The following is a 27941-nucleotide window of genomic DNA, read 5'->3' as shown; positions in this document are numbered from 1 at the left end:
GGGTAAGTGTTGTCGGATTAATCAGCATCATTATAACGTACCCCGCCCCTTTAGGACAGTGTCTTAATGGGATCTAGTACAGGTCAAATATTGCAGTGATCTGAGCTACTGTAAGTTTACTGGCCCTGCACCTGTGTAGGACTCCAACAATCTACACCGAGCATTTCTGCACAGCAAGTCATACAAACAGTCAGTCACTCTGGGCTTTAGTCACAGTTCAATGGGACTTCTGATTATTATTATCTTCTATATATAAACTATCCACAAAATGTTGATAGCGCCGCACATGACATATGCAGGCAGCAATGATAATTACATAATACATAATACATGAAAAGCAACATAAAAAGACCAGATATACTGAATAAACACAAAATACACAGATAACATGATAATGTAGATGAAATTATTTACGGGACCGTAAATGAGAGTGATGGTAAAGTCGTACGTGAAGTAGGCCTGCGCTCAAGATAACAGTGCTAAGGAAGCAGGCCTAGAGGTACAGAGGGTGATGGAATAGTAGAAGGAGAACACGAGGAAGCTGAAGACACAAATAGGGTGGTACTGAGTGGGAAAGTGGAAGAGTTAGGAGGAGTGCTGAAAGGAGTGAATACAGAATGAGCCTTACGGGCCCACTTGAAGGTGAAGCACTTGAGGGGGAAATGCAATCAGTGAAATAGTGAGGTGGTGGTCAGTGGCAGAGCGGAGGGGGCAGCAAGGAGAGTGGGTGGAAATGGGGTTGGAGATATAGGGGGAGAGAAGTGGTTGAGAGCTTTGTAGGTGAGAGTGAGGAGTTTAAATTTAGCTCTGTAGGCTACAGGGAGCCTAGGTCGTGACTGGTGAAGAGGGACAGCAAAAATAGAGCAGCGGGAGAGAAAAATAATGTGGCAGCAGCATTGAGGACTTAAGAGGGGTGAGGTGGGAGCTGGGTAAGACAGAGAGAAGGAGGTTACAATAATTAAGGCGGGAGATTACAAGCGACTGAATAGTGTTTTTGTGGCTTCCATGGTGAGAAAGTGTCCGATCCTGGATATACTCTGGAGGTGGAAGTAGTGGGATTTTGAGAGGGACTGTGTGTGAGATTTGATGGAGAGGAAGGAGTTGACGATGACCCCTAGGCAGTAGACTTGATAACACTTCTCTCCTTTCTGACCCTCAACAGAAAGAGAGAGGTGGGAGGTGAAGGAGCCCTGGAGTGGGGAAGACGATTATTTCAGTCTTGGAAATTCTGTTGTTAAGAAAGCACTGGGACATCCAAGATAAGATGGCTGAGAGACAGCAGAAAAAATGAGACATAAGGGAAGGGGAGAAGTAAGGAGGGGAAAGATAGCTTTGGGTATCATCAGCGCACAGGTGGTACAGGAGGCCACAGAAACAGATGAGGTCACTAAGAGAGGTGGTGTAGAGTGGGAAGAGCACGGGGCCAAGAACGGATCCGTGGGGCACTCTGACAGGTAAGGGAAGATGGGGGAGATGTGGAGTCAGGTGTAGAGACTGAAAAAGAGTGGTTGGTGTGGTAAGAGGAAAAACAGGAGAGGACAGTGTTACAGAAGCCTACATATTTGAGAGTTTGCTAAAGGAGAGAGTGGTTAATGGTATCAAAGGCAGCAGAGCAGTCGAGAAGGATTTAAAATGACCCTTTATTTTAGCAAAGAGAAGGTTGTTAGTGCCCTTAGAGAGAGCAGTTTCAGTGGAGTGGAGGGAGCTAAATCCATATTGGAGTGAGCCAAGGTGGGAGTAAGATAAGAGAAGTGAGACAGTTGTAAACAACCCAATCAAGAAGTTTGGAGGCAAAAGAAAGGAGGAAGTTAGGGCGATAATTAGCGAAAGAGGCAGTGTCAAGAGGTGGGAGTGCTCAATGGTATCGAAGGCAGCAGAGCAGTCAAGAAGCATTAGAAGGGAGAAGTGACCCTCAGAATTAGCAAAGAGAAGGTCGTTAGTGACCTTAGTAAAAGCAGTTTCTGTGGAGTGAGGGAGCAAAATCCAGATTGGGGTGGGTCAAGGAGGGATTGAGATAATATAAAGGAGGTGACACAGTTATAAGCAACCCAGTCAAGAAGTTTGGAGACAAAAGGAAAGAGGGATTTAGGACAGTAATTAGAGAAAGAGCCAGGGTCAGGAAAAGTTTTTATAGAGAATGGGGGAAATGAAAGCATGAATTTTAGAGGTGGATAGCATAGTTGATAGTAGAGGGGAGGGGAGAGAAGGGAGTTGAACATGGCAATAGGGCGATGGGGGTTGGAGGATTGGAAGCAAATGAGAGCCTTGAAGCAGGACTGTTTAGACAGGGATAGAGCTGAACTGTAATAGGTGAGTATGAATTTGAAGTGAAGTCCGCATCAGTGCGTGACTTCCACCAGATCCGTTCCGTGATACGGGAGCATTTTTGAAGACAACAGGTTTGGAGTACCACAGTTGAGATGGAGACCAGCGAAACTTGATAGTAACAGCCAGGACGACAGGGTCAAGTGCAGTGGAAAGGGTATCACTATAGAAGGAGACAGCTTGATCAGCGCAGGAATGTAAGGTGATGGGAGAGAGTTGGGCTTGGTGGAAGCAGCGGATGGAGTGTACCTCGAAGGAGGAGAAAGAAAGGGAGGGTTTTGGGGGATAATCTGAAAGGAGCAGCAAGTGAAAAGAAGTATTGCAATGCTACCACCTTGCCGGCACCTAGGTCTGGGTGTGTGCGAGAAGGACAAACCCCCGAAAGAGAGAGTAGCCGGAGTGGTGGTGTCATCAAGGAATAGCCAGGTTTCAGTTATGGCAAGCAGGTTGAATGAGCCAGATATAAAGAGATCATTGATAGAGGCCAATTTGTTACAGACTGATCTGGCATTAGAGACCACAGGTTAAAGGAAAAGTGAGAAGAGGAGAGATGTGAATGAGGTTGTTGTGGTTGCTGGACTGCAAGAATGGGGAGGATTTTGATCAAGGGGCGTGACAGGGAGGAAGTGTTGGAATTGGGCGAGTAACAGAACTAGGAGGTGACCCCTTGGCGGGCCAGGGAAGTGGATCAGAAGTTGGGATGGGGCTGATTTGGCGGGGTATAGATGGGAGAGGGAGAGGCAGGAGAAAGAAGGACCTAAATTGCGTTTTGTAGTTTACTCAGTATTCACTGCTGCACATATTTTAAGATATGTTTTACTCTGAATAGTACGTAATAAGATACACTTAAAGTGTATCCGACATTAAAAGTGCATTATACATTTTAACCTACCATAGGCATAGAACCATAAGCCTCAAAAATAAATAATAATAATAAAAAGAGTGTACTCTTCCTATAAAGCATAACCAGTCCTAGTGCTGCTACCCTGCACTGGCAAAATCGGGGGTGGAGGGGAGGGGACAAAAAGCATGAGGTACATCCAAAACTACCAATGCCAGCACTAGGCTATGCTAGCCAATTTATTTTACTAAATGGCACCACATCTAATGCCCATGGGTGTGGAAATAGCCCTACTGCCATTCAGTAGAGGGGTGGTTAATCCTTGGGTGGAGCATTGTTTTTTTCCATCTATGTTTATAGTATTTTTTCTTTCTCCATGTATGTACAAGTCTAAGGGGACATTTATTTGCCTACAAGATATTGGGTCCTATGTCTTTGTGATTATTAAGTGGAAGCGTCAATAGTTATTCCATTGGATATTTTAGTATTGATCATTTGCCATTTGCAATTGTGGTGTTTTTCCAGGAAGTTCTAGACAGAATCCATCTAGTAGCGCTGAAGGAAATGTATTACCAATAATTAATTCTATGAGAAAACAGTTTGAAGAATGAATACAATAGCTACACTGATCATGACCAAACGCACCTAAAACATAATTGTGAAATGTGCTTAGTTGCGTCCATTTTGATACTTACCGGCAATCCAGGTAGACCAATTCCTCCTTTTTCTCCTGGTATTCCAGCTTCTCCATGGCCTCCTTTAGAACCTTTAGGGCCCTGTTAGACACAACAAACTTTAATAATACTAAAGAAAAAGTTATTGAAACCATGAATGATTTACAATACAACAATGCTAACTTTTGAGAGATGAGAAAACAGGTCATAATTTAATACAAGAGGCAGAATATTGGTCAGACATTAATAGGCCGCACTGTTATCTCATATGCAGCTAAGCTGTAAGAGCTCTGCAACAGTATTTTTTTTAAAGATCAATGAGCTAGAAGACAAACTTAATGGAATGACCACATTTCATATACTACCATTCCAAAAGTCATGGTGGCCGTTCTTTCCTGGGATGCATTATGTAAGCCAATGTTTGCATAAGCCGGGGACAGGGACCCACTGAATAATGAGTAAATTATAACTAGCATAGTAAGTTTAATGGTGAATGAACTTCATCTTAATTATTTAAGTAATCTATAACCCTGGCAGATATTACTTTATACCAGATAGCACAAGTATACTAGGGAGAATGAAAAATGGAAATGTACTTACATGTGCACAGGTTAGCTACTAAGCAATGTGTGGAATATCTGTATATTGATTGCCATCATAAAACTACTTTTCTACAATGTTGTGTGAATCATGAGTTGGTTCATTTATATTTCGCTACCATGGAAATTACAGTGGTCAAAAACGGCTCCTCAGTAATATACAGCATTAAATGATCCAAGTTATTTTTGAATCAACAATTGCTTTAATATTTGCTTAAACTTGTAATTGGATCATCAACTCTAGGATTTAGGGGAAATTAATAAGCATACGTTGTATTTTAATCAAGCAAACAGTATCTAAAGTGTTTAATGCAAAGTGAATAGAAGTGATTAATGCTGCTCTGATTGCAATTTGTCACTGAAAGCTCGTCATTTGCTCCAGTCATAAATTGTAATTGCAATTAATGTAGAAAATGTAACATAATTGACCATTATAAATGAGCATTAAACACTGCACTAGTGCAATGTATAAATCAGGCAGACAGTTAGTAATCCTCCATCCTTTAATACTGTTACCTAGCAATTGCATTGCAATCACAGCCCTTGTTATATTACAAGAAGAGACTAATGATTGAAACAAAATTAAAGGTCTGCAGATTTCTAACAGTAATACGTATAGAGTTGAAAATACGTATCAAGAAAATATGATATGTAGTATGATCTAAAATAAAAACAAAAAATGATGGCTGTGTTCATATGAATCCATCTTATAACAGTAACTTTTAAATAGTTAATAGTTTTACTAGTGTGAGTGAATCCTCACTGCCTCTGCTTGCCATCTAGACTGTTTTATTTGGGGGAGGGTAAATATATTTTCAGTGTATTTACAATATGGGTCAAATAGGTCCATGAATAAGACAGTTATGTTTTATTTATTCATTTATTTTATTTTTTACCTATTTTAGTCAAACTAATGAAGTAAATAGTGGACTGAAGGGTGTAAATATGTAGGTTGCAGACAAATTGATTGATTTTTTTTTTTATTCATGATGCGATATGAACCCTATGTGTATTGTTGGTTGCTTCCAGTTCACTGTTGAGGTATTTGGAGCCACAAAAATTTGCCAAGGTCAGCCTAGGGGACATAAGATGGTTGCCTAGAGCACCAAGGTTTTGGTGGCGCCTAAAACACTGAACGCCACTAATTCAGTGGTTTTATTTTCCCAGGAGTGCTCCCACACTGTGCGACATGGAGAAACGGCATCTTACGTGTGGAGCTCCTCCATGTCAGTGATAGACTGAGAGTGCAGTGATGGGCCACAACTCAGCACCATAACCACAGTCTGACATGAGGAGCAGAAGACATTGGCTGCCTCCACCTACTTACTCTACCCACGGTAAGGTGTGGGTGGGTGCTAAGGGTACAGTGCCTGAGGGGGGCAGCTGAAGGATGAACGCCTCCACTCGCTCTGTACACCATAACACATTACAGCATATAGAGGTATAAGGTGACAGACAGCAACAAAGATTTAGTAATCTGGGTCTTCAGAGACAGATGGGAACTTCTTGTTCTTATGGTAGTTACTAATTCATTGGTATTAATTTACTGAATCATTCTGCAATCTTTGTATTTATATATATATTTATTTTATATTTAGGGCCCTCTAAGGGCTTCATTTAAAGTTAGGAGCAAAAACAAAACATATTGAGCAAATTTGCTCCTGGACAAACCATGTTGCAAGCAAGGGATGTAAATGCATTTATTTTTTGCAAGCAGGGAAAATGATGACTGCTGTTGCATGTAGCACATAAATACTGGACAGCTTTATTATTTACACTGCGATTCTGAAGCTAGAACTAGGACACTGCTTCCCAACTCTAAATCTATGCTTAAATAAATTAAAGTTGTCACCCCTGCCATTGAAACATGGTTTTACCCATGTGCAAATTTGCTCCTTTCTTTGCTCTTCTCCTAATGCAAAGTGAGGCCCTATGCAAACTGTAGTTGGTTTATTAGGAATATACAGGATGAAATTAGAAGAATGTTAAAATATTCATTTATATTTGTACTTATATTTACCATTTTTCAGACTGATCTTTTTACTGTATTTGATACTTAAATATGCAAACAGAAAACAATAGGCATTGACCAATAATGACTTGTAGCAAACAAAACGTTTCTCGTCATGCAGCCAGCGGAAGCCAGAAACCATTTTAGCCATTAAATGATTACAATCTGGAATTACAACTCCTATCATATGGCGCACTATAAAAGGAGCTGACACTTTTTAAATAATTGCATAATTGAAATAATGATTTCAATTTCTGTGGTTGGGTATTTTTTATTGTCTGAAGACTAATTATAACGGAAGACTTATTTTACAATAGCTTTAACATTAATAATTACCTTAATTTGAATTATTGCTACTAATAATCACAATTAGCTAACTGCTTTGTGTGTTTTTCTTCACAGCAATGTTTTACAAAAAGCTTTTCATTTCCTATTTTTGTCTTTTCAATAGTAATAGCACCATAGATTATTTTCATACCAATTATCGACAAATTGTTTTGACTGTCAAATCCTAAATTCTTGTAACAGGATGGAGTGTTTCTTATGTATTGATCTAGGCATATTGACTAAAATCTATAATGGAAATATCTAGGAAAGGTACTACAGTCCTGAGTCCTTGACTGAGGCAGAATTATGGCATGGTGTACAAAATCACAGAATGTGATACAATCATCCCAAAAATGGAGACAATGCTTCAACTGGAAATGTGTCAAGAAAATGCATTTTCCTCATGCTATTTTCCTTATTCTTACTTCCTCATCTGCAATGAATAATTACATTATGTAACATACTGAACGAAATGAAAAGGGAATTTATCATGAATAGCTATATGGCTTTGGTTACCTTTAAACTATATTTTAGTCTTTAGGCTTTGTTATCTGTATCCTTTTTTGTTTTAGATCAGTTCCAGTTTGAAACTGGTTTATGTAAGTTAGTCAAAAGTCTCACAACCGCATCTATATTCCGTATCTATATAACCGTATCTATATTCAGTCATACCATAGACGCAGTGATTTAAAACTGCATTGTCCATAGAGAACAATAATAATTGTAGGCCATGCATTTTATGCTCTAACACACCACAGTAGTAAAAGAAAGCGAAGCTTTATGAAGAAATATAAAAAGGAAAGCAAGTTCTAGATATAAGGTCACTGGCTGACTATCTGTAATGTCCAGAAAATGCACAATGGTTCTATAGCTATCCTCCATTTTCATTAAACATCTATGTGTTTCATTGATCTCTGTTTTATGCTGGCTGAAATGCCCCTGTATAAGAATCAGTATTGTAATACACGGACAGGCTAATGAAAAAGGAATGATTATGTATTTCTACCCAGCACCAAATGCCAGGTCATTATCAGGGATTTTTATTGATATCTGATTGCACGCCTCAAAGTACATACAAGTAGAGGAAATTTACATAGAATCTCAAGGACAAAAAGGTCAAATTAAACCTGCATATTATTAAACCATAGATAGACAGCACTCAGACAACTCTATAGTAAGCTGATGAAGCCATGCCTAGAGTGCAGTAATATAGACAGCTGGGATGTGATGTCTTACACAACTGATACTGCACCACTGTTGTCTACTGTATTCAACCCTGGAAATACTGAGATATGGACTGGGATTATGAGCAGTGTATTTACTCAGTACTCATATGTTTTTATGATATGTCTTATATACAGAACTATGATAATGAATAAAATACTGCAGTCTGGACCAGTGTTCCCTCTAAGCTGAGCAATCTGGAAAGGAAAGAGTTAAAAGGTCACTCTATTGAGGGCTCCACCCGAAAGGTTTACATTCACAGTCTGCAGGATGTTTCCTAGTAAGATACAGGTTTAACTCTATCATTTCCAGATTGCTCAGCTTAGAGGGAACACTGGTCTAGACCCTATACCATACTTGCCAACTCACCCTGAATGTCAGGGAGACTCCCTGAAATAGGGGTGATCTCCCTCACTCCCTGAAGAGTCTGGCATTCTCCCTGATGCTGAGCCAGTACAAGACGTAGTTGGCTTCGCCATCTGTGGCATGATGACACAGTTCAGAAATTGTGTCCTATGTCCATGTATTGATGCCTATGGAGGTGGCCATTTTCATGGAGACCAAGATTTAAGACTGACAGGTAAGACAACATGACTTCAGTAATGGAGACAGAAATGTAAAAGAGACTTCAGACTCTAGAGATTCATTAGCTGCTTTTCTTTAACGCATAGTTGCCTACTCTAGCATTTCTGGGAGAGTAGGGCAACCTCCTGGTTCTCGATCCGCAATAGATAAGTGGCGGGGGGGGGGAAGGAGGCTTAATGACGCAAATATTGCATCATCTTAGCCTAAATGATGCAATTCATCAAGCTCCGCCCCCGCATGCCCACCTCCCTCGGGATCTCCCTGAAGCCAACAAGGAAAAGTTGGCAAGTATGCCCTATACTAGAACACAAATGTTTCACTAAAATACACTGGACAAAACTGCATTGTCAGTAAACTGCACTAAACGGAATTAGATATCAATGATACATTCCCTACATGAAAAAAGCTACATATACTATCATATGATAAGCTTGATGTCATTATTTATATAGCTAATTTAAGGTCATTCCCACTGCAGAAAGAGTTGAAGCTCTATATCCTGAGCAATATCAAGCTTCCATCTGACAGTAAACTGGGGCCCTAAGTAAGAAACCAAATGAACATTACGTAATTATCCATTGCTTTTTGTGCTGCATCCTGCAAAACGGATGAACCCACTAAATATGTGTCCGTGAAAATATTGTATATCAGATTAATAACAGCATTATTATCTGGACATATTTAATTTTTCTGCACAAATGAAATCATTTAGTTACTCCTTCATCGGTGACTTTGTCACAGGCATAAGATAAGGATGATGTCGAAATGCATTCGAATTGCAGATGTTTCTTTGTTTGATTTATACGTTTGAGTATTCCGGGGATCTCTCATATATCAGTGTATCATGCCAGGTGAAATAAATAGTTATAAAATGATTTCAGAGTAAAATAATGAAAAAAATAATAAGACAATAGAAAACCTGACATGTCTACTTGATTATTTTTGGAAAATCCAGACAGTAATGCTGACAGGACACTAATGTTCAGAAACGAATGTAACTGTGTGAAAGCGTACCAATATTCTTATACCTTTGCCACCCATGATGTATTGAGTATGACAACTCCAAGGGGGAATTCAAATATTTTTGATTTCTGGTATTCAAAATAATAATGTGAAAAATAATTGTATTTTAACCCAAATGGAAATGGCCCACCGTTATTTTTGAGCATTAATGTCCTTTCAGTGTTCTCCAGTACTACGTCCCCGCCACATACGAATATTGATAGTATGATTGATAAATGATTGATCACTTTACCTGCTCCCCATCAACTCCTGGAGGACCAACTGGGCCTCCCTCTCCCTGTAGAAACAACGTACATTTCCATGAGCTTGGCCACTTGTCAGGACACCATTAACATTTTGTGGGATGATTTCCGAGCAGTTTCAGCTGCAAACATGGGACTAAGCCAGTGTAAAACCATTGCACCATATTTAGGAAATGTGGATTAGTTACTAAATGGATCACAGTTTTCTAGGGGCAGACTTGGAGGTATATTTACTAAACTGCGGGTTTGAAAAAGTGGAGATGTTGCCTATAGCAACCAATCAGAGTCTAGCTGTCATTTTGTAGGGTGCACTAAATAAATGACAGCAGGAATCTGATTGGTTGCTATAGGCAACATCTCCACTTTTTCAAACCCGCTGTATAGTAAATCTAGCCCTTGGTCGTAAATAATATCTGTGACATTTCCCCTTACATGTCTTCCATCTTTGCTCTCGTGACGCATCAGCTCTACACTGGCTAAGATCACAGGTTTACAGCTATGGCAACAATAGCCCATGTGCATTAGTGATATCTGTCATATTAATTATATTGGAATCAATATACTGTAACAGGTCACGTGATTGCTTTATGGAATCATAACTGAAAACAGGTCATGTGATTATTACATGAATTGTGATATAAGCCTGCCTGAAAAGTACATGATTAAATGTTGCTAATGTATACCAAGGCAATAGTTAAAGGGTAAAAAAGAAGTGTGTTATCTTCCTAATTTTGACAAAGAGAATATAGCAGATCTAAACACCTGAAAGGTCTACTTAAATCGGAGGGATTTGTGACATATCATTAGTCTTCCTAACTATGAATCATGCCAAGATCATAGGAAACCAACCAGATTTTCAACTGATCTGGAAGAATGTTGGTGTAATATGAAGTTAAAAATAGCACAAATTCACAGACTCACAACTGAGATTAATACCTACAGGGAGCAGAATACAAAAATACAAGGATAAGGGAGAAATCATCAATATCAGGAAGCAGCATACAGCCTGGAATTGGGTAGTAATGAAATTAGCATCACTCCTGTTAATAAAGCAGAGGATGGTTTCGATACTTTTATCACTTTAGAAAGTCAATTTGTGAAGTTAGTATTTTTGTTTCATGGTACTACACAAGAATAACCTCCAGAGGGCAGTAAAAGCATCATAAGCGTCACCATGCAAGCTAAGATGTAGTCCAAGCAACTGATACAGTCTGCAGTGTGTTTACTTATATAACAAATCTTCCTTCCCTATTACTCATTGCAAATCACACAGAACCTATTAATAGTGCAGGACACTGGATGATGCCTTTTGATAGTATAGTAGCATCCTTGTTATAAACGATCTGGGTTTCTGACATTAACCTAAACTCTATCTGCCTGTGTTTATTTCCATAAAAAACATAGTCAAACACCTTTGGTCCAGGTACGCCAGGGGGTCCAGGTTGTCCAGGGGGTCCCTGTAAAGACACAAAAATAGTTTTCTTACAAAGACTAAATCCAAAGCTGAATAAACAACTTGGACGGTTAATGACATTTGTTAAACACATATGGGGCCTGATTTAGAGTTCGATATAACCATTTGTGCCAGGTAAAGATTATGACTTGCGTATATTTTGTTGCACTGCGCATGTGCACAACGTACACCCATATATTCCGTTGAGAGTTTCTTATACTATGTCCCCTTACGCACTGACATGTAAGTACAGAAGGAGGTGGTGACACAAGTTAAGCACACACCCCTTACAGCTGTGTCCAAGGTTGACTTGCACGTATCCATAACATACGCCTTTTAGGAGTCACCTCTTTGCATGTCCCATAGGCCTGGCACAAGTTTCCGAGCTGGTGATGACAGTGGCATATTTACGCTGGACTCACCTGTAAGTGAGATGTACAGTCGCATGTATCTTAAAATATGTGCGACTCAAAACACAGCCACAGGGACGTAAATGTTTTGGACACATTATTACATGTGGCAAAAGTCTGAATTTTACTTTTAACTATAAATCTGGCCAAGAGTTGTAACAAAATTAATCAGCGATTATTTCCTAAACACAGGAAAAGTAGCTTAGGACTTCTGTCTTTAAGCTTTGGTTAAGTCTTCAATCTAAGACTATTTGGTATATTTACCTGTCCTACTGCGATTTATGACCTGAGAACATTTACAAAGAGCTGTTCATTGAAAATGTGTATGTTGTTTTAGGAAAAGTAAACTTGTCTTTATATAAAAATAAAGTGGTTTGAAACCACAAAGGTAAACATGTATAGTTAACTAAACCTGGCAAGAACTTAGATGGATAACAATAATTTTACTAGATAGATAAATAAGTAATATAACCTAGCTGTCTGCTGATCGTTTTACTACAGATCCGGGGACTGCGGTCAGAAGTGACCAGCCGTTCCTTACATTATGTACAAGCCTGAGATAATCTCACTACTTCATGGGTAAGGGAGGCTGGAGGGTATCTGGCCCTCGGTCTGTCCTGTTATATCAGAAAAGATCCACTCAATTCAGCAAGGTCAGTATCACTAGTTATGGTCATTGCGTATCAAAGACTATGGTACAAATGTGGAGCTACAGAAATGTAGTTTGATTTGTAATAAACATTGTTGTTCCATAGTGGTACATACATTTTCCCTATTTGGCACAGACGTGTCATTTTAGATCAGCTCATGTTTGCAGTAAAAACTTTCCATCCAAAATACAGAACACGGAAGACTACATCTAATACTAATACAAGCTCACATATTATTTGGTTTAATACATCCAAATTAACCTATTACTATTAACTTGAGAGCAGAGGGCTTTCATTTAAAATTTTAACATGCTAAATATAAACACATGCTTATTATGAGAGAAAACAACCTGAAACATCACATTGTTCTATATTACATTCTACAGTTATCTTACATCACTCAGAAAAACCCACTTTTCGTGATATCACGGTCACTGCACAGGAAATAAAGTAGAGTCTACTGTAGGTACAGACAGAGCTTTGTATGGAAACCTAATCTGGTTGCTGCATAACATTAAAAAGGGGTGAGTTAGGTATATTGGCATCTAATTGAATTAGATTGATTAATGTTAGTTAAAACAAGATTACAGATAGAGATGAGCAAAGATGTGATGGAATGTTGCACAAATTGAGTTTTGTGATAAAACAGGCAGTTTGGCAGAAATGTGAGGTTCCAGCGATACAATCTTTGAGCTCTGCTTTTGTATTGCTGTTCCACAGAGTGTCCATTTTGCGCTGTATTGGTAAAATCAAGATGTAGCGAAACTTATAGTCAATATAAATAGAACTGGGATGATGGCATTGTGAATTAATTCTGCTGTGTGTGACTTTGGGGTATAATAAAGGTCTGGGCCAGGCCTGGCCAACATGTGACTCTTGAGGTGTCGTGAAACTACAAGTCCCAGCATGCCTTGCTAGCTATTTACTGGATATCTGTTGGCAGAGCATGCTGGGGCTTGTAGTCTCACAACACCTGAAGAGCCACAGGTTGACCAGGCCTGGTCTGGGCAGAACACACATGAGAGGGGATATCCAGGAGAAACAAAATCACAGTGGGAATTCCACGCAGAAGACTTATGGCCAAATAGAGAAGAAGCCACTAGAGAAAAGTGCAGTAGTGGAAAAAATGTAAAATGTTGCTAATTTCTAATTGAAAGTTATTAACGTCAAATTCGCAAAAGTTTGGTGCAACATTTGCCAATTTGATGTTTGTTTCATTTTCAGATTTTCCTTTTAGGTTTGCAACACCATTTGTCTAGTTTCTAAACGATGCAAAGCACTAGTTCTTATTTTTGGCATTTAAGAATTAGTCCTTTGGATCCTTTTGTAAATAAGGTGCACATTTGCAGTTGTAGCCTTGCATATCATTTACACTACGGTCGCATGCAGGCTCTTTTAACAGTCTGGTGAAAAATCACACAAAGAAAACCAATTTCCACCAATCAAAAATGTGCTTTAATTTCTCTAGCTTTATCTGATTAGAGCTAATATCTGATTGGTTACTAAGCTTTAAAACACATTTCTGCTAGTCTCGCCAATGTTTATATATTAGTCATTTTAAGAATTACACATCTGCATGCGGAAAGTAAATTTAGGAGTTTAAAAAGGTTAAAAAGACAAATTCCTTATTTGTTGGTATAAACAATGGCCAATTCATTCACCATTAACACATATATTATAAGCATGCAAGGAAAACACAGCACAGGGTCACACGGAACATGGAAGACCACTCCATGCAGGTAGAATTACCGTAACTGTAATAGCAGTAATCCTCTGATGACAAGCCATAGTGACAAGAAATAACATAGAACTGATTAATACATCATACTGCAATGCTACATTGCTGAGAATTTTTTTCTAAAACAAATGTCTGATAATTAAGCAATAAGGAAATTGGTGAGCATGATTAATGGATACAGGATGTGCTCCAGCCTCCATTGGTGACTTAACAAAAGTATGTATAGCTTAATTCAAGTACTTGTTCCCAAGTGACCCAGAATAAAACGCTATCTGTCACATATGAAATACTTTTTGCTACTTGAACTAACTAGCATTTAAAGGTTGCAATAAATTATGTGTGTCCTCAGCAGATGATGTCAGGCAATAATCAAGAGAATATCAGTATATTACAGTCATTCAAGTGTTTTCAAAGAGACGGTAAGAGAGACTGAATGGTTTAAAAGACTTCCAGAGAGTCAGTGTGATTTATGAACTTTCCTGAAACGCATACTTGATAAAGACACCTATGAAACAAATCCTTCTTCCCAACAGAATAGTGGTCACAAAGTAGAAATACCCAAAAAGTATACATAACCCCAGAACGTTCTGTCTCTTACCTGCAATGCTTCCTGAATATTTCCATTGTAATCTATGATTTCTGTCGCTCCTTGATCTCCCTTTTGTCCTGGGGGTCCCTGAAAAATAACATGAAAACACCTTTAATTGAATTAGAAGCAAAATCTTGAAACATAAGTCTATTTATCAACATATAGTGCACACTTTCCTACATTTTGGAGGAGAAGTTCAAATGGCAAATGCAGGGGACGTGACAATGTGATCTGTGCCATCACGCATTATCGCGCAGCTGGCGCAGGGCCATGTTGACGTGATTAGCTTTGAATCATGTCACCCACTTCAGAAGAAAATGAAGAACGATCCGAGAGGGTGGCCTATTCAATTTTGTGAATCTCCAGGGCATTCTGGGGAGAGCAGGCAAGTATGATATAGGACCTCATTTAGAGTAGGACGCAAAGTCCGTTTTAGGCGCATCCAACAAAAAAACACTATCACGCATGTGCAGAAAGCACCAAATCCGCCTGCATCTTGGACGCAATTAACACTTGCGACAGCTTGCGGCTCACTACCAGAGAATGGGAGGAACGCGGAATTGTGAAGACGTGACCATGTAAATACATCCTAGTCGAAGTGAGGCGCAGACGCAACACACGTCAAAACAGGGCTAAAGCTGTGCGACAGGAATTAGATGGCGCAAGCGTTAGCTAGCTGCAGGAACTGCTCTATAGGGTATTAAGAGTGGGACGCAACTGGGGTTGTTTGCCACTCCTAATACCCTACAAAGCTGCGGCACACTCCCACTCCTACACTTCTTAAACGGACTTTGCGTCTGACTGTACATGAGGTCCATAGTGTAGAAGCTACATTAGCATATCTTGCTTTTCTTTGCAGCCTCCCTGACTGAATAGGCGAGTCTACACATACAGTATCTGGCATTCTTACATTACACAGAGCAATGTGAGGATATTTACAACACTAGACGTATTTAATAAAGTGGTACAGCATGAACATATCAACCAATCAGACATTTGCTTTTATTTTCAACTTGCGCTAGAAAAATGAAAGCTATCATCTAGTTGGCTGCTATGGGTTACATCACACTTGTGCTCACTACACTATGTTACTAAATAAGCCACAGTTTTAATTTTATTTTAGATTTATTATCAGCTAAAATCATAATTTATTTTAATTGGTGGTGGTGGATTATTTGAAATTAAGGTGACCTAAAAGCTATTATTATCGTTATTATTATTATTTTATTTATTTACCCTAATTATCCATCAGACTTAGCAATCTGTAATTGTAAGGCTGACTTCCTCTTATTATAGTGGTGCAGGACCCATCTGTATTCCACCAATATGATCTTCTCTATGCACATTAAAAGAAATTAAAGAAAAGTATAAGAAGTAAAACTTACTCTGGGGCCACTAGGGCCAGTATCACCTCTGCTCCCAGAATCCCCCTAAGTTGAAATAAAGATAAAGCACTGAGGAAAAGCAACTTAAAAAACACATACGTCTTGTTAAAGGTTTTTCTTTATTCACAACACGACATCACATAACAAACCATCCTCCAAAAAAACATAATACACATAGTACCCTGCAATACACACTGCAAGAACACCCAATAAAAAAAGTTGTATGTCCATGTACTACAAGTAATTTCAGATTTCTACAATAAAACTTGTAATACACTCCATGACTAGCATAGCTGCACTATTATGGACTGAGCAGCTGTCTGTGTTGTGTGAGTGGATGGTATTGTAGCTTTGATGGTATAATCCTGAGAACAGCTGATACACATGAAACATATGATATTATGAAACAAATTTCATAAATGCACAGTTGGGAAACTAATTTGTGAATTGCACTTGATTCATCCAAATACACAGAATAAATACCACTCATTGGCAAATCAGAATAATCTCAGTGCATGGACGTAAAGAATCATATCACTAAAAGTTACATGTTTAAAGCTTTATATAAAGGAGCTTACAACCACCTGGTCCCTTATTCATCTCATGCATCTGTGGATCTCCTCTGTGATTGCTATTAAAGCCGCTTACCCTCTGGTGTTCAAACTCTGCGTCTGACTTGAGCATTGCAAAACAAAATTCTTACGAGACCTCTTTGGTCATTCATACAGCAAGAAAAGTAAAAATGTCACAGAATAGAAATGTGTCAACATGTCAGTGTGTTCACAACGATCTCTTGTCATTGGTAATAAAATGGAAATTTGAAATTTCACCCAAAATTCCGCCCACGGAGAAAGAAAATCTATTAACAATAAAAATTAAGTATTTTGACGGGAATGATCACGATACCATGTATAATATTAGACAAGAAGAACTAGGACACATAAGATATTAACAAACAATTATAGAATTGTGATGTTGTTATTACACTTTTCAGCAGAAGCCTCTTGAGATCGTTGACTTGAACACTTGAGAGGTTGCATAATGCACAGAAGTCTCCTTGGTAATGGTAGGAACCTCATCATTTGGAGGCCAAACACTCTGATGCCAGCTTTACATATATTGTACACTTCAGCTTTATTATATTGCACAATGTTTGAACAGATAATGTGCCCAAGACTTTAATGGTCAACAATTTAAGGTGTAGGACTTTAAAATTTATTTATGACCTAAAGTGCTGATGTCTGAAGTGCTTATGACAAAGTATGAGACTTCTCAAATATCTCACTGATAGTTTCTAGCTTTGAAACATTTCTGCAGAATTCAAGTTTCTAAAGATTCCATATGATGGAGGAAGTATAGAGAGTAAATGAAGGAATGGATGGGGGCCAAGCATTTCCTATTGCTCAGCTGGGACCATCTCGCTCAACTGAGGCTCCCTGATTAATAGCGTTATCATTGGTTTTTATGAAAATCTGCTACCGCACTCTATGAAGATGTATTTCTGTACTATGTATGTAATTGGATCTTAATTAATTTATTAATACCTATTTTATTTTATACCCCTCAAACTGCTATGAATAGGTAAATATAAGAACTGAAAAAAAGTTTGTAAACATTTATGGGTCATTAACAAAATCTATCCCAGTATGCAATGAACATTTAATATTGCTGTGAGGAAGCCACAGATTTCATGTATGTTGCTGTTACTGAGACCATTTTTTGTTTTGTCTATGTTGATTACGTAGACATGACTTCTCAGTCAACCTTCTATGTGCTGTTACTATGTATGACTTGTTTTTTATATGATTTGTTGTACAGGCCGCTGCAGAGTTTTGAGGCACCTCATAAAATTATTTAAACACTCACAAAATCATACATTACCTCTATCTTAATTTTATTTTGAATCAACAAGGTGGCTAAAGTAAATTGGAAATCATTGTAGTATTCAATCAAACCAGCTGCTGTGCTGAATTTTAGACACATTGGGCCTAATTCATTAAGGAAAGTAAGGCAAAAAAATGAGTAAGTTTTCACCTGGACAAAAACCATGTTACAATGCAAGAGGCCCACATTAGTTTCTTATTTTGCAAATAAGTTAAATACTGCCTGCTTTTTCATGTAGGGCACAAATACTTGATAGCTTTATTTTTACACTGACATTTAAAGCTGATCTAGAGCATGCCCTACCCCAACTATAAAACTGTCCTCAGATTTTAAATTTGCCTCTCCCTCCAATGCAACATGGTTTTGCCCAGGTGCAAAGTTATTCATTTTTTTCTTTAATTTTCTTAATGAATCAGGCCCATTATGTTGTATTAAAAAAAAAAAAACCTTTATAATGGTGTTTACACGATTATTGTTTCTCTCCTTTGACTGCAACATGGAAATGTTTCTTTAAACAAAATCACTATACAATGATAAATAACTAAAGGGTCACACACTTTGAATTTTTATACACACGCCACTAGATGGAGCCGTCGCAAAGAGTGAAAAATTAGTTGCAGAAGAATAAAAACACACATGCAAATAGAATCTATTCAACAGCAGCTAATGCAAATAGTGTAAGGAAATACGGGATTTCTGTTAATTATATCACAAGAACACTGTTTCATATAAAAAAAAACTAGCCACTGACCTTTGACCCCTTTGGGCCTCTATTTCCAGATTCACCTGGTTCGCCCTGGACCGCGAACATTCAGAAAAGAAAGTAAAGATTTGGTTAAAGAAAGCTGAATAATAATAAGCCAAGGCAAGGACAGATTTTGGGGCACCTTGTCCTAATAGAGAAAACATGCTAGAAAGAAGTAAAGCTAACATGGAAAACATGTCTGTGCAGCTGTTAAGGAAATACAAGCAGTATTGTGCCCTTCTGGGCGCTGTATGACATGACAAGCTGGGACTTGCAGTTCCACAATAGCTTGCGAGGCTCAGGTTGCCTAACGCAGATGTAAAGTGTTAATACCATGAAAACATCCATACTAATAATATACAGTGCCATGCAAGTCAGGTTTATGCTGACCCTTCTAATTCTCTCAAGCACTAAAGATTCAGGAACAGTCCAGAGGTTAACGATGCCCCTGCCTTTAAAAGATATATTAGACTTTGTGAACATCAATTAGCTTTATACTCATCTCTGTTTAATGTCACACACTGACCTTTTATTCTGCAGTACTTGTGCAATGAATGGGTTTTGAACATGACGGCCACCCATTAAAAAAAGGAAAACTTTTGGCATTTAGTGTAACACCTCTAAGCTACAAAAAGTAAAATTCAAACACTGTCCTTGCATGTGAACCTTAAGACCTCAGTCATTTAATATAAAACTAAAATCAAGTTTTCTGAAACATGTTTAAATTATGAAAAATTCTTAAACCATTTTAAACCTGTAAAAAAAATAATAGGATAGTGACAGGACTATCATATCACAGGTGATTTTGTGTGTGTTCAGGCCTATATAAAGCATCAGGACAGCAGTAAAGGTGCCACTAGTTAGCATCACCTGATTAGCATGGTGATTTATTGTGTGTCCCGTAACATATCATGTTCACAAGTAGTGGAGCATTGTGGAAAATCATGATTTACAGGACAAGTGTATTGCTAAAGAAAGGTGCTATCATAGCTGCCAAAAAAGACAATATGTAGACAACACTCATCTGAATTTCATTACCATGGACGCATGGGGGAAAATACAATAGTGTAAACTGTATAGTCATGACCCTGCTACGTTAAGCCAAGGTTTAGAATTTACAAGCTGATAGGGATGTCCTCATTCCTCATAATATATCTTAAAATATGCTAGAAATATGCATAAGATGTGTGTCTTAGGAAATCAGAAACCATTTGGATTCAATTTAGAGCAGAAGTTTATGTCCGGTATGAGACATGATGCAACCAATAATTATTGAAAAGTATTTTTCCTCTCTTCAGCTATTTCAGGCAAGACCATTTAATACATCACTTGGTTTTCATTCATGTAATTCAGTTATTCATCAAGACCTACACCTCTGAGCTGAGTATCTTGTTAATATATGGTCTTCCCAGGCAATGATTGCAACCGTATGTGAATACAATGTATGTAATCTTCATTATTTATGGATATGGTAATAGAAAATTACTCCCACCTGTTACCATTCACCTTAAAAGATGGAAGATAGTAAAAAGTAATAATCATTTACTACTATGGAGCAAAGTTCAAGCATGTTGAATTATGTAACCATCCTGAATGTTGAGGTTTTCATCACTTAAAGTGAGCAATCACAAAGGATATGCCACTATTCTGTCTGAGTGCCCAATAAACATAGAGTAAAGGTTACGACAACATTCACTTAGTCCTCTAACTAAATAAAAGCAGATTATTTAATTTAATATGGACATTTGCATGAACATGAGAGTACGGGACTGTCCATGGACAATACCGGTGGCCTACCTTTGGACCTAGTGCTCCTGGGAGACCTCTCTCTCCTCTTCCGGGAGGTCCAAGTTCTCCACGTTCTCCCTATAGATACAAACATTAAAATAACAAATTCTTATTCTAACAATTAAAATAATTCTCCCACTGGTATTGCATAAAAAAAAGAGCATGCCCTACCAATATGTGGTGTGTTCAAATAGTACAAACACAACCATAAAGGAAAGAAACATTAACAGCAAATTGTATTCAGTCAAAACACAACTGTGAAATTATTGATAATAGAAAACGTATTGTTAGATTAGTTAATGCATTATATTTAATCTGTTACATTTTAACAGAGTTTTTGCTTTCTGAGCAGGGTAAATAAACACTTAAATGCATAATATTCCGATTTCTTTGGTCATTTAGCAGTATATAAAATATAGCATAGTATACAGTCCCATCAGACTGCTAGACTGAGACATGTGTAGTAGAGTTGCTCTGAGATAGATCTTACCTAAATTTACATAATAATATGATGGAATGTCACTTTCAGGTGCACATAATATAAACCACAATGTCTAAACCCTCTTACTGAGCTCCAGATGAACAGAAACTGATACAGTGCATTTGTCCAGACATTGGATGGCATTTGCAATGCAGATGGAACACTAAACACCTGTCACAAGGAGAGATAACAGCTCTGATGCTTTACAGAGGGTAAACAGCCAAGCAGAGCAGAGCAAAGAGGTGAGAAGCCCTGCCCTTTGAAATTCTAGACATCTATCTTAGGAAATAGATAACTAATTTCGAAAGTCTTGTGTCATTCTGGGAACCAGTCTGTCCTGACATTAGGAGAGTTAATTTCCAAAGGTTGCAGCAGGAGCAAGGTTAAAAAATCATCTGCCACACCCAGTGTGTTCATTCTATGGGGAGACTTGTCTAGGTTGTAATGTGCCAAAGCGTACTTCTCTCATGCCAAGTCTAAAACTAGTAAGTTATTTCCTATTTTATTTCTGAAACTTATTGGTGCAACCTATTTTGTAGGTCGTGTTATTAACTGTTTTGAACTTAAGCCTTGGAAACATTTTTCGTATTAAATACATTTAATCTAGCATATTCTCCATGACTCTTTGTGAACATATTACAACTATCTGTGTCAAGGTTCAATAAACACTTAGGGGCCTATTTATCATAGGAAGAAAAGCCCTAGATCTGGTGAAAACTGTAGTTTTCGCTGGATTTAGTAATTATCCCTATTTAACAAAGCCGCTTTGCTGGCCCAATACATGTGGAAGACTATTTAACAAGGACAGCAGTGATACAAGTACCACCACTGTCCTTCTATCGCTAATGCTAATGCCATCTCAGAATGACGAAATCAGAGGTTTCCCAAAGGTAAGAATGCTTTGTTGTTAAAATAAAACATGTTTTCTTGTTTTTTTAAAAGTAATTTTTTTTCTTTTTACGTTTTAAACTTTCTTCTTTTTTTAGCGAATCATGAAATGGAAGCTGGATCATGAAATGGAAGCTGGCTAACACATGCGCAGAGCGACGATGCACCGGCCTGACAATCATCACTCAGCTGCTCTGACAACTTTTGAATGGTAAATTGGGTGATCAACAATGCTATAGACCCCTTAAACCAGTGCTAAATTTCTTCAAAGAATTATATCACACCCCCATGTTTGACGCATACAGAGCCAGTACGATAGAATTGCTGCAGCAAAATAGACACTGCACAACCCTATCACAATGCTGTATTACAATACCCCATACTTGCCTTCTTTCCTGGAATTTCCGGGAGGCTCCCAAATTTTGGGGAGTCCTCCCAGACTCACATAAGAGTAGGTAAACCTCTCGAACCCTGTAAAATGGCAAAATTCACGGCATTGAATAGCGTCATTAAGCCCCGCCCTGCTATTCAATACCTTGAATGTCTGTTCTTTTATGGTAGAGGTGGGGCTATAGTGACGTAATTACCATGCCCCCTCCTACCCTCTATCATATGATCTGTACTCCTATCTCCCAGAGTACAGATTTAAAAAGTAGGCAAGTATGCAATACCCACATATACAAGATATTTCAGACCACTATTTATATTGACTTTAAAATGCAGAGCTGAGACGTCTAGTGGCTCTAGCATGCAGTCCCCAGATCTCTGGAGGCTTTATCTAGGTCTCCTACAATGGTGCATGGACTGCATAACAAAATGTATCGGGAAACGCTTGAAGAGCTGAACATGTATAGCTTAGAAGAGAGAAGGAGCAGAGGTTTTTGGCTCAAATTGTAATAGGAACTGAAAATAAGGTCCCTAGGGCTCTGGCTACGAGGAGGGGCACATTAGTAAAATATTTTCTGTAGGTGATGGTTCAGCATTAAGAACTGATTTAAATGAACTTATTATATCACTTTCACAGTAGCAAAAAAAAAATAGTTTGCTTATCTCTAATTTAAGTTGTAAAACTTGACCCTTTTAAGGGTAAGAAAATATTAGATTATTTATATGATCCAATGACTGGTAGCAATAGAAATAATTATCTGAATGTTGTAGAAATTAGGGTATAAGTCTGTATGTCATGTGAATAGTGGTATTTAATGTATATCAGATGTTTTGCTCTCCTGAAGAACAAGACCTCTTGTATAAGCTAATTTTCATGTTTTGGAAGGCAAATTTTATACTGGGTAATTTTATGTTTAAATGGAAGGTATTACTGTTCCTTAAATCTTTGGGGCAGAGACAACACCTTCCCAATGAAGTAGGAGGGGTATATTTACTAAACTGCGGGTTTGAAAAAGTGGAGATGTTGCCTATAGCAACCAATCAGATTCTAGTTATTTATTTACTGCATTATAAAAATGTACAACTAGAATTTGATTGGTTGCTATAGGCTACATCTCCACTTTTTCAGTTTAGTAAATCTACCCCGGAGTCATCTGCAACCTACTTCACATTATTCTGCTAGTTAGAAACAGTTGTGTAACTTAAAAAGAAAATAGTGTGATAGTTTACCACTACTTAGAGTTAATTAAATTAACCTATATAAATAATTATTTTAAGCCTATCGAACTCTCTCATGAAATAATCAATGTTGAAGTTATGTCAGATGACTCCATTGATTCCTAATGCAACCCAAATTAAAATGTGTTTACTGAGAAATCACTACTAATTGCATCTTATATTGGACAGAATGATTTATTTTGCTTTGCCTTTTAAAGTATTTTGAGGCTTCAAATCAAAACAAATTAATGGACACATAAACAGCAAAAAATAACTCATGAATTAATATTTTCAGAAAAATAAACACTGGACAAAGAAATAAAAATAAAAATCAGTGTAAATAGCTTTTCCGCTGACGTCTGGCTCATATCAGGGTCTGAAATCATAATAATCTACATGTTGGGGAACAAACTGACGTTTCTCAAAATAATCACTTGTAACCTCTGGACTTGGCCAATGCCTAAACTATTTCAAACATTTTATCTGAGATATTATATAAATCCATTATTATCCCATACAGCACCAACATTGACTGTTGTACTTTTTACTTTTACAGTATTGTCTTCCATTTAGTTTTATTTTTTTTATATACACGGATTCAAAGATATCAATATTGTATAGTTAGGCTATCTGACAGATACTGTCAGGGCTTACAGAGAGTATCTCCAATAGTGTGACAGGAACTGGGTATTTATATTCCCTGAAATGTTCAGGTATAAGGAGTTTATTCACTCCTATGGCTGATATATGCTGAGGCCTGAGAGTTCCAGCATGTCAATACCATTAGAACAGAGGAGGAACTAGCGAACTGTGGGCCCCGGTGCAGGGAAGCTGGGAGGAGGGGAGGATGGAACCGGGGCAAAGCTCGCTAGTTCCGACCATCTGCCGTACAATGGGCCCCATTATCTCCATGGGCTCCAGTGCACCGTACCTGCTGCACCAATAGTAGTTCTGCAACTGCATTAGAAGTTTTATTTTGAAGGTCTTTCATGGTATCTTAACTCTCCACACTGCTTTTTTTCCTCCTATTATCCTCTTTCAGACCCGTTTCTGCTCTTCCCTCAGAAACAACAAATATAATAAATACATTAGTTCTTACCTTGGTTCCTGGTAAGCCGGGTAAGCCAGGATCTCCTTGAGGGCCCAGAAATCCTGGTTCCCCCTTCGAAAAAGAAATATAATGATGAGGTAGTTTGAAACTGAATAATACACAAATGAAGGATTTAAACCATGTTTAAAATATATGTTCTATAAAGAGAAACTGAACATTACTTGAAGCATACAAAACGTATATTTTAGTTTGAATACAGGTACTAATTACAAACTAATAGGAAAGATAACGTGCAGACTACATGGACCAGTCAGTTCACTGCTTCCATTCTGCTCTATGCTTCTATTTCTCCCTAGTTTTCAAGGCAAATAGAACCATGTCCCTTATTTATCTGGGATGGTCTCATGGACATGAATAAGAAGATATCAATCAGGAAACCAGAAAAATAGTACCTGGTTTAAAAAACGGTGATGAGCTTTTGTAAGGAAGACTGGTACGATGACATAGAAAACAATGTTGCCGTTGGTCTATATTTATATCAGTATGAGAGATGTTTTGGGGGTGGAATAAGTAGCTAGTGAATTGCCTTTGTTCATAAATACAGAACACCCCTGTTATAGAAAGCTTACTGACGGCAAGCAAGAGGCTTCACATAATAACGGACATTTATGAAAACTGTTCCACAGATAAATTAAACCACAGGTTTCTGAAATCCATTTCAACAAAATAGAGGTTATAGAGCTACAATATGATTGGTTCATATGAGCAATACCACATTTCCTGCTGTTACTTATGGAACAGCTTTTATAAATGCTCCCAAATAAGTTTCCACTTCAGTCTGTAGCTTTGAAAACTGTTAACTTTTCCAATAAATGTGCCACAGGTTGCAACTAGCTACCAAAGTGCACATGAGCAGCAATCCATAGCAATTAACCTGCTGTTTGCTTCAATTGTTAAACTGGCATTGACTCATCAGAGCGAATTGCCTATATGATATGGATTGATGTACATTTGCACTTACTTGGAGAACACACTCCTACTTCAAGTTGCATAGAGACAGTAATTTCTGTATCTCAAGACAGCTATATAATAGTGACACAGTTCCAATGGCCAATGTGCAATCAATAGACAATAGACAAAACTGAAGCTACATGCAAATGCAAAATGCAATATTTTTTCAGCAGTGAGATAGCACCAGAAAGCAGGAAAGACACAGAATTATTTGCAGTGTTTTAGAATTGTTAGTTAAAAATGTTTTAAATGCAATCTATGATTACAGAAAATAAGTTTGCATTCAACACAATGGGCCTGATTCAGTAAGGAGAGCAAAGCAAAAAAAGGGGTAAATTTGATCCTAGACAAAACCATGTTACAAAACATGGGGTGCACATTAGTTTATTATTTTGCACATAACTTAAGTACTGTCTGTTTTTTCATGTAGCACACAAATACTTGATAACTTTATTTTTACACTGAAATGTAAAGTTAATCTAGGACATGCCCTACCCCAGCTATAAATCTGTCTCCACATATTTACCTCAACCTGCAATGCAACATGGTTTTGTCAAGGTACAAAGTCACTCATTTTTTTGCTTTCCTTTCCTTAATGAGTCATCATCATCGTCATCACCATTTATTTATATAGCGCCACTGATTCCGCAGGGCTGTACAGAGAACTCATTCACATCAATCAGGCCCAATATCACGTTTAAGGTGCAATTTTTTTCCGCATACGCATTTTAAATCCTCCAAATGACAGCTTATTTAGGCAGATCCATTTATTATAAACCATTATTTATTACGCAGCGCTTTACAAAGAATATTTGATCATTCCCATTAGTCCCTGCCCAGTGGAGCTTACACTATAAATTTTCTACCACACAAACACATGCACACTGTGCTAATCATAAACTAATTAACAGGACAGATTGTTTTTGGCCTATGCGAAGAAATGGGAACACCTGAAGGAAACCCACGCAAACACAGTGAGAATATAGAAACTCCACACAGATAGTGCTACAATAATCATAGTGCCACCCAAATTAGACAGATTTCTATCACAGACATTGTCAAATCACATTTTCTGCTATTCTCAATTCCCACCAGTCACATTCCGAACAACACAGAATAATGGCTGTTTATTTTCCATTTGATTCCCTTTTTAACACCCAGGCTGCAGTCATTCTTAGATGGCAACAGAAATAAGAAATATAGCAGTGGTATTTTTAAATAAATAGACTTCCTTTTGCTTTGCATGAGGGAAGTCTTGCTGGATGCCAAGTCGGCAGTAGTCTTCATTAGCCAGTGTTCAAATCCTGTTTTCACCGGATTTAGGGCTTTTCTCCCTTTTAATAAAATGACCTCTTAACCTGATAAAACAAAACCTACCATGTACAGCTATAAATACCAAAAAGCAGTAAAATGTTGAAAGCAAATTACATAATTTATACTTAGAAGCCAGAGTACCATGAAGAAGAGTATTCTTACAGGTCAATACCACAGACACAATCATTAAGTAGAGAATGTGCTACATACTACTGAATCATAAGAAATTTTAATTCATGGTGACAGTTGTACTTTAAAAGATGACTGGTTCCAACATATTTTTATATGCATATCCACTCCATTAAGTGGGATATTGTTATATTTTTGATTAAATACTACTGTATATCATACTTGCCAACTCTCCCGGAATGTCCGGGAGACTCCCGCATTTTGCGAGAGTCTCACGGACTCCCAGGAGAGTGTGGCAATCTCCCGGATCTAAAAACACAGATCCCTAAGGAATCGCCCACGGCGCTAGCAGTCAATAACAAACGTTCTAAAAGAGTAGAAGATCAAACAAATACCTCCCTGCAGCTCCGACAGCGATTCATCGGAACAGCGGATTCTCCCGGATCTGCCCACTTCACTAGGCAGGGAATCGCGGCGTTAGGCTCCACCCCCCGCTGTCAAATGACATGTTTGCGCCATTACGTCATGGGGGGCCGGTCCAAAATGACGCACATTTTGGAGCCCTGCCCCCCGTCACGCCCACCTCCCCCGCAGGCTCCCGGAATCCAAGATTATCAAGTTGGTAAGCATGCTGGATATAAGGTCAGGTAAATTAAGTTTGGTTATCCCTACATAAAAAAAACACATTGGTGTTTTTAAACATCAAATTTTGATATGCCATGTTGTCAGTGTGTAAATGGAAGGATTTTAAGCAACAATTTCCTCCCAGGCTTCCAGTTCCAGATTTATTAGAAAAAGACATATGTTGCAGTACAAACTAGCCAATGGCTTCAAGATTGCCCTGTTCCCAGCAAGTAAGTCATTGTGCATAAGGAAAACCCAAATCTGGCCATTCAACAGAGAAAACATTTGGACGGTCCAGTTGTGAATGGTCCCCAAAAGTTGTTATAACAGATAATATCAAGGATG

The 27941-nt window shown here is 38.1% G+C and overlaps 1 protein-coding gene across 1 annotated transcript in view; it reads right to left on the bottom strand.

Annotated features, from left to right (window-relative positions):
• COL25A1 (collagen type XXV alpha 1 chain) overlaps window positions 1-27941 on the bottom strand; it is a 369306-nt gene that overhangs the window by 30187 nt on the left and 311178 nt on the right. The window contains exons 18-26 of the mRNA XM_075200693.1: window positions 24567-24629; window positions 20503-20571; window positions 18712-18756; window positions 16077-16121; window positions 14701-14778; window positions 14114-14137; window positions 11264-11308; window positions 9842-9886; window positions 3862-3942 (exon numbers count right to left, since the gene is read on the bottom strand). Coding sequence (XP_075056794.1) covers window positions 3862-3942; window positions 9842-9886; window positions 11264-11308; window positions 14114-14137; window positions 14701-14778; window positions 16077-16121; window positions 18712-18756; window positions 20503-20571; window positions 24567-24629 — 495 coding nt within the window. The remainder of the gene's footprint in view (window positions 1-3861; window positions 3943-9841; window positions 9887-11263; window positions 11309-14113; window positions 14138-14700; window positions 14779-16076; window positions 16122-18711; window positions 18757-20502; window positions 20572-24566; window positions 24630-27941) is intronic.

This window comes from Mixophyes fleayi, chromosome 1 (genome assembly GCF_038048845.1).
Source record: "Mixophyes fleayi isolate aMixFle1 chromosome 1, aMixFle1.hap1, whole genome shotgun sequence".
NCBI lineage: Eukaryota > Metazoa > Chordata > Amphibia > Anura > Limnodynastidae > Mixophyes > Mixophyes fleayi.
This window is presented reverse-complemented; position numbering and strand designations above follow the sequence as displayed.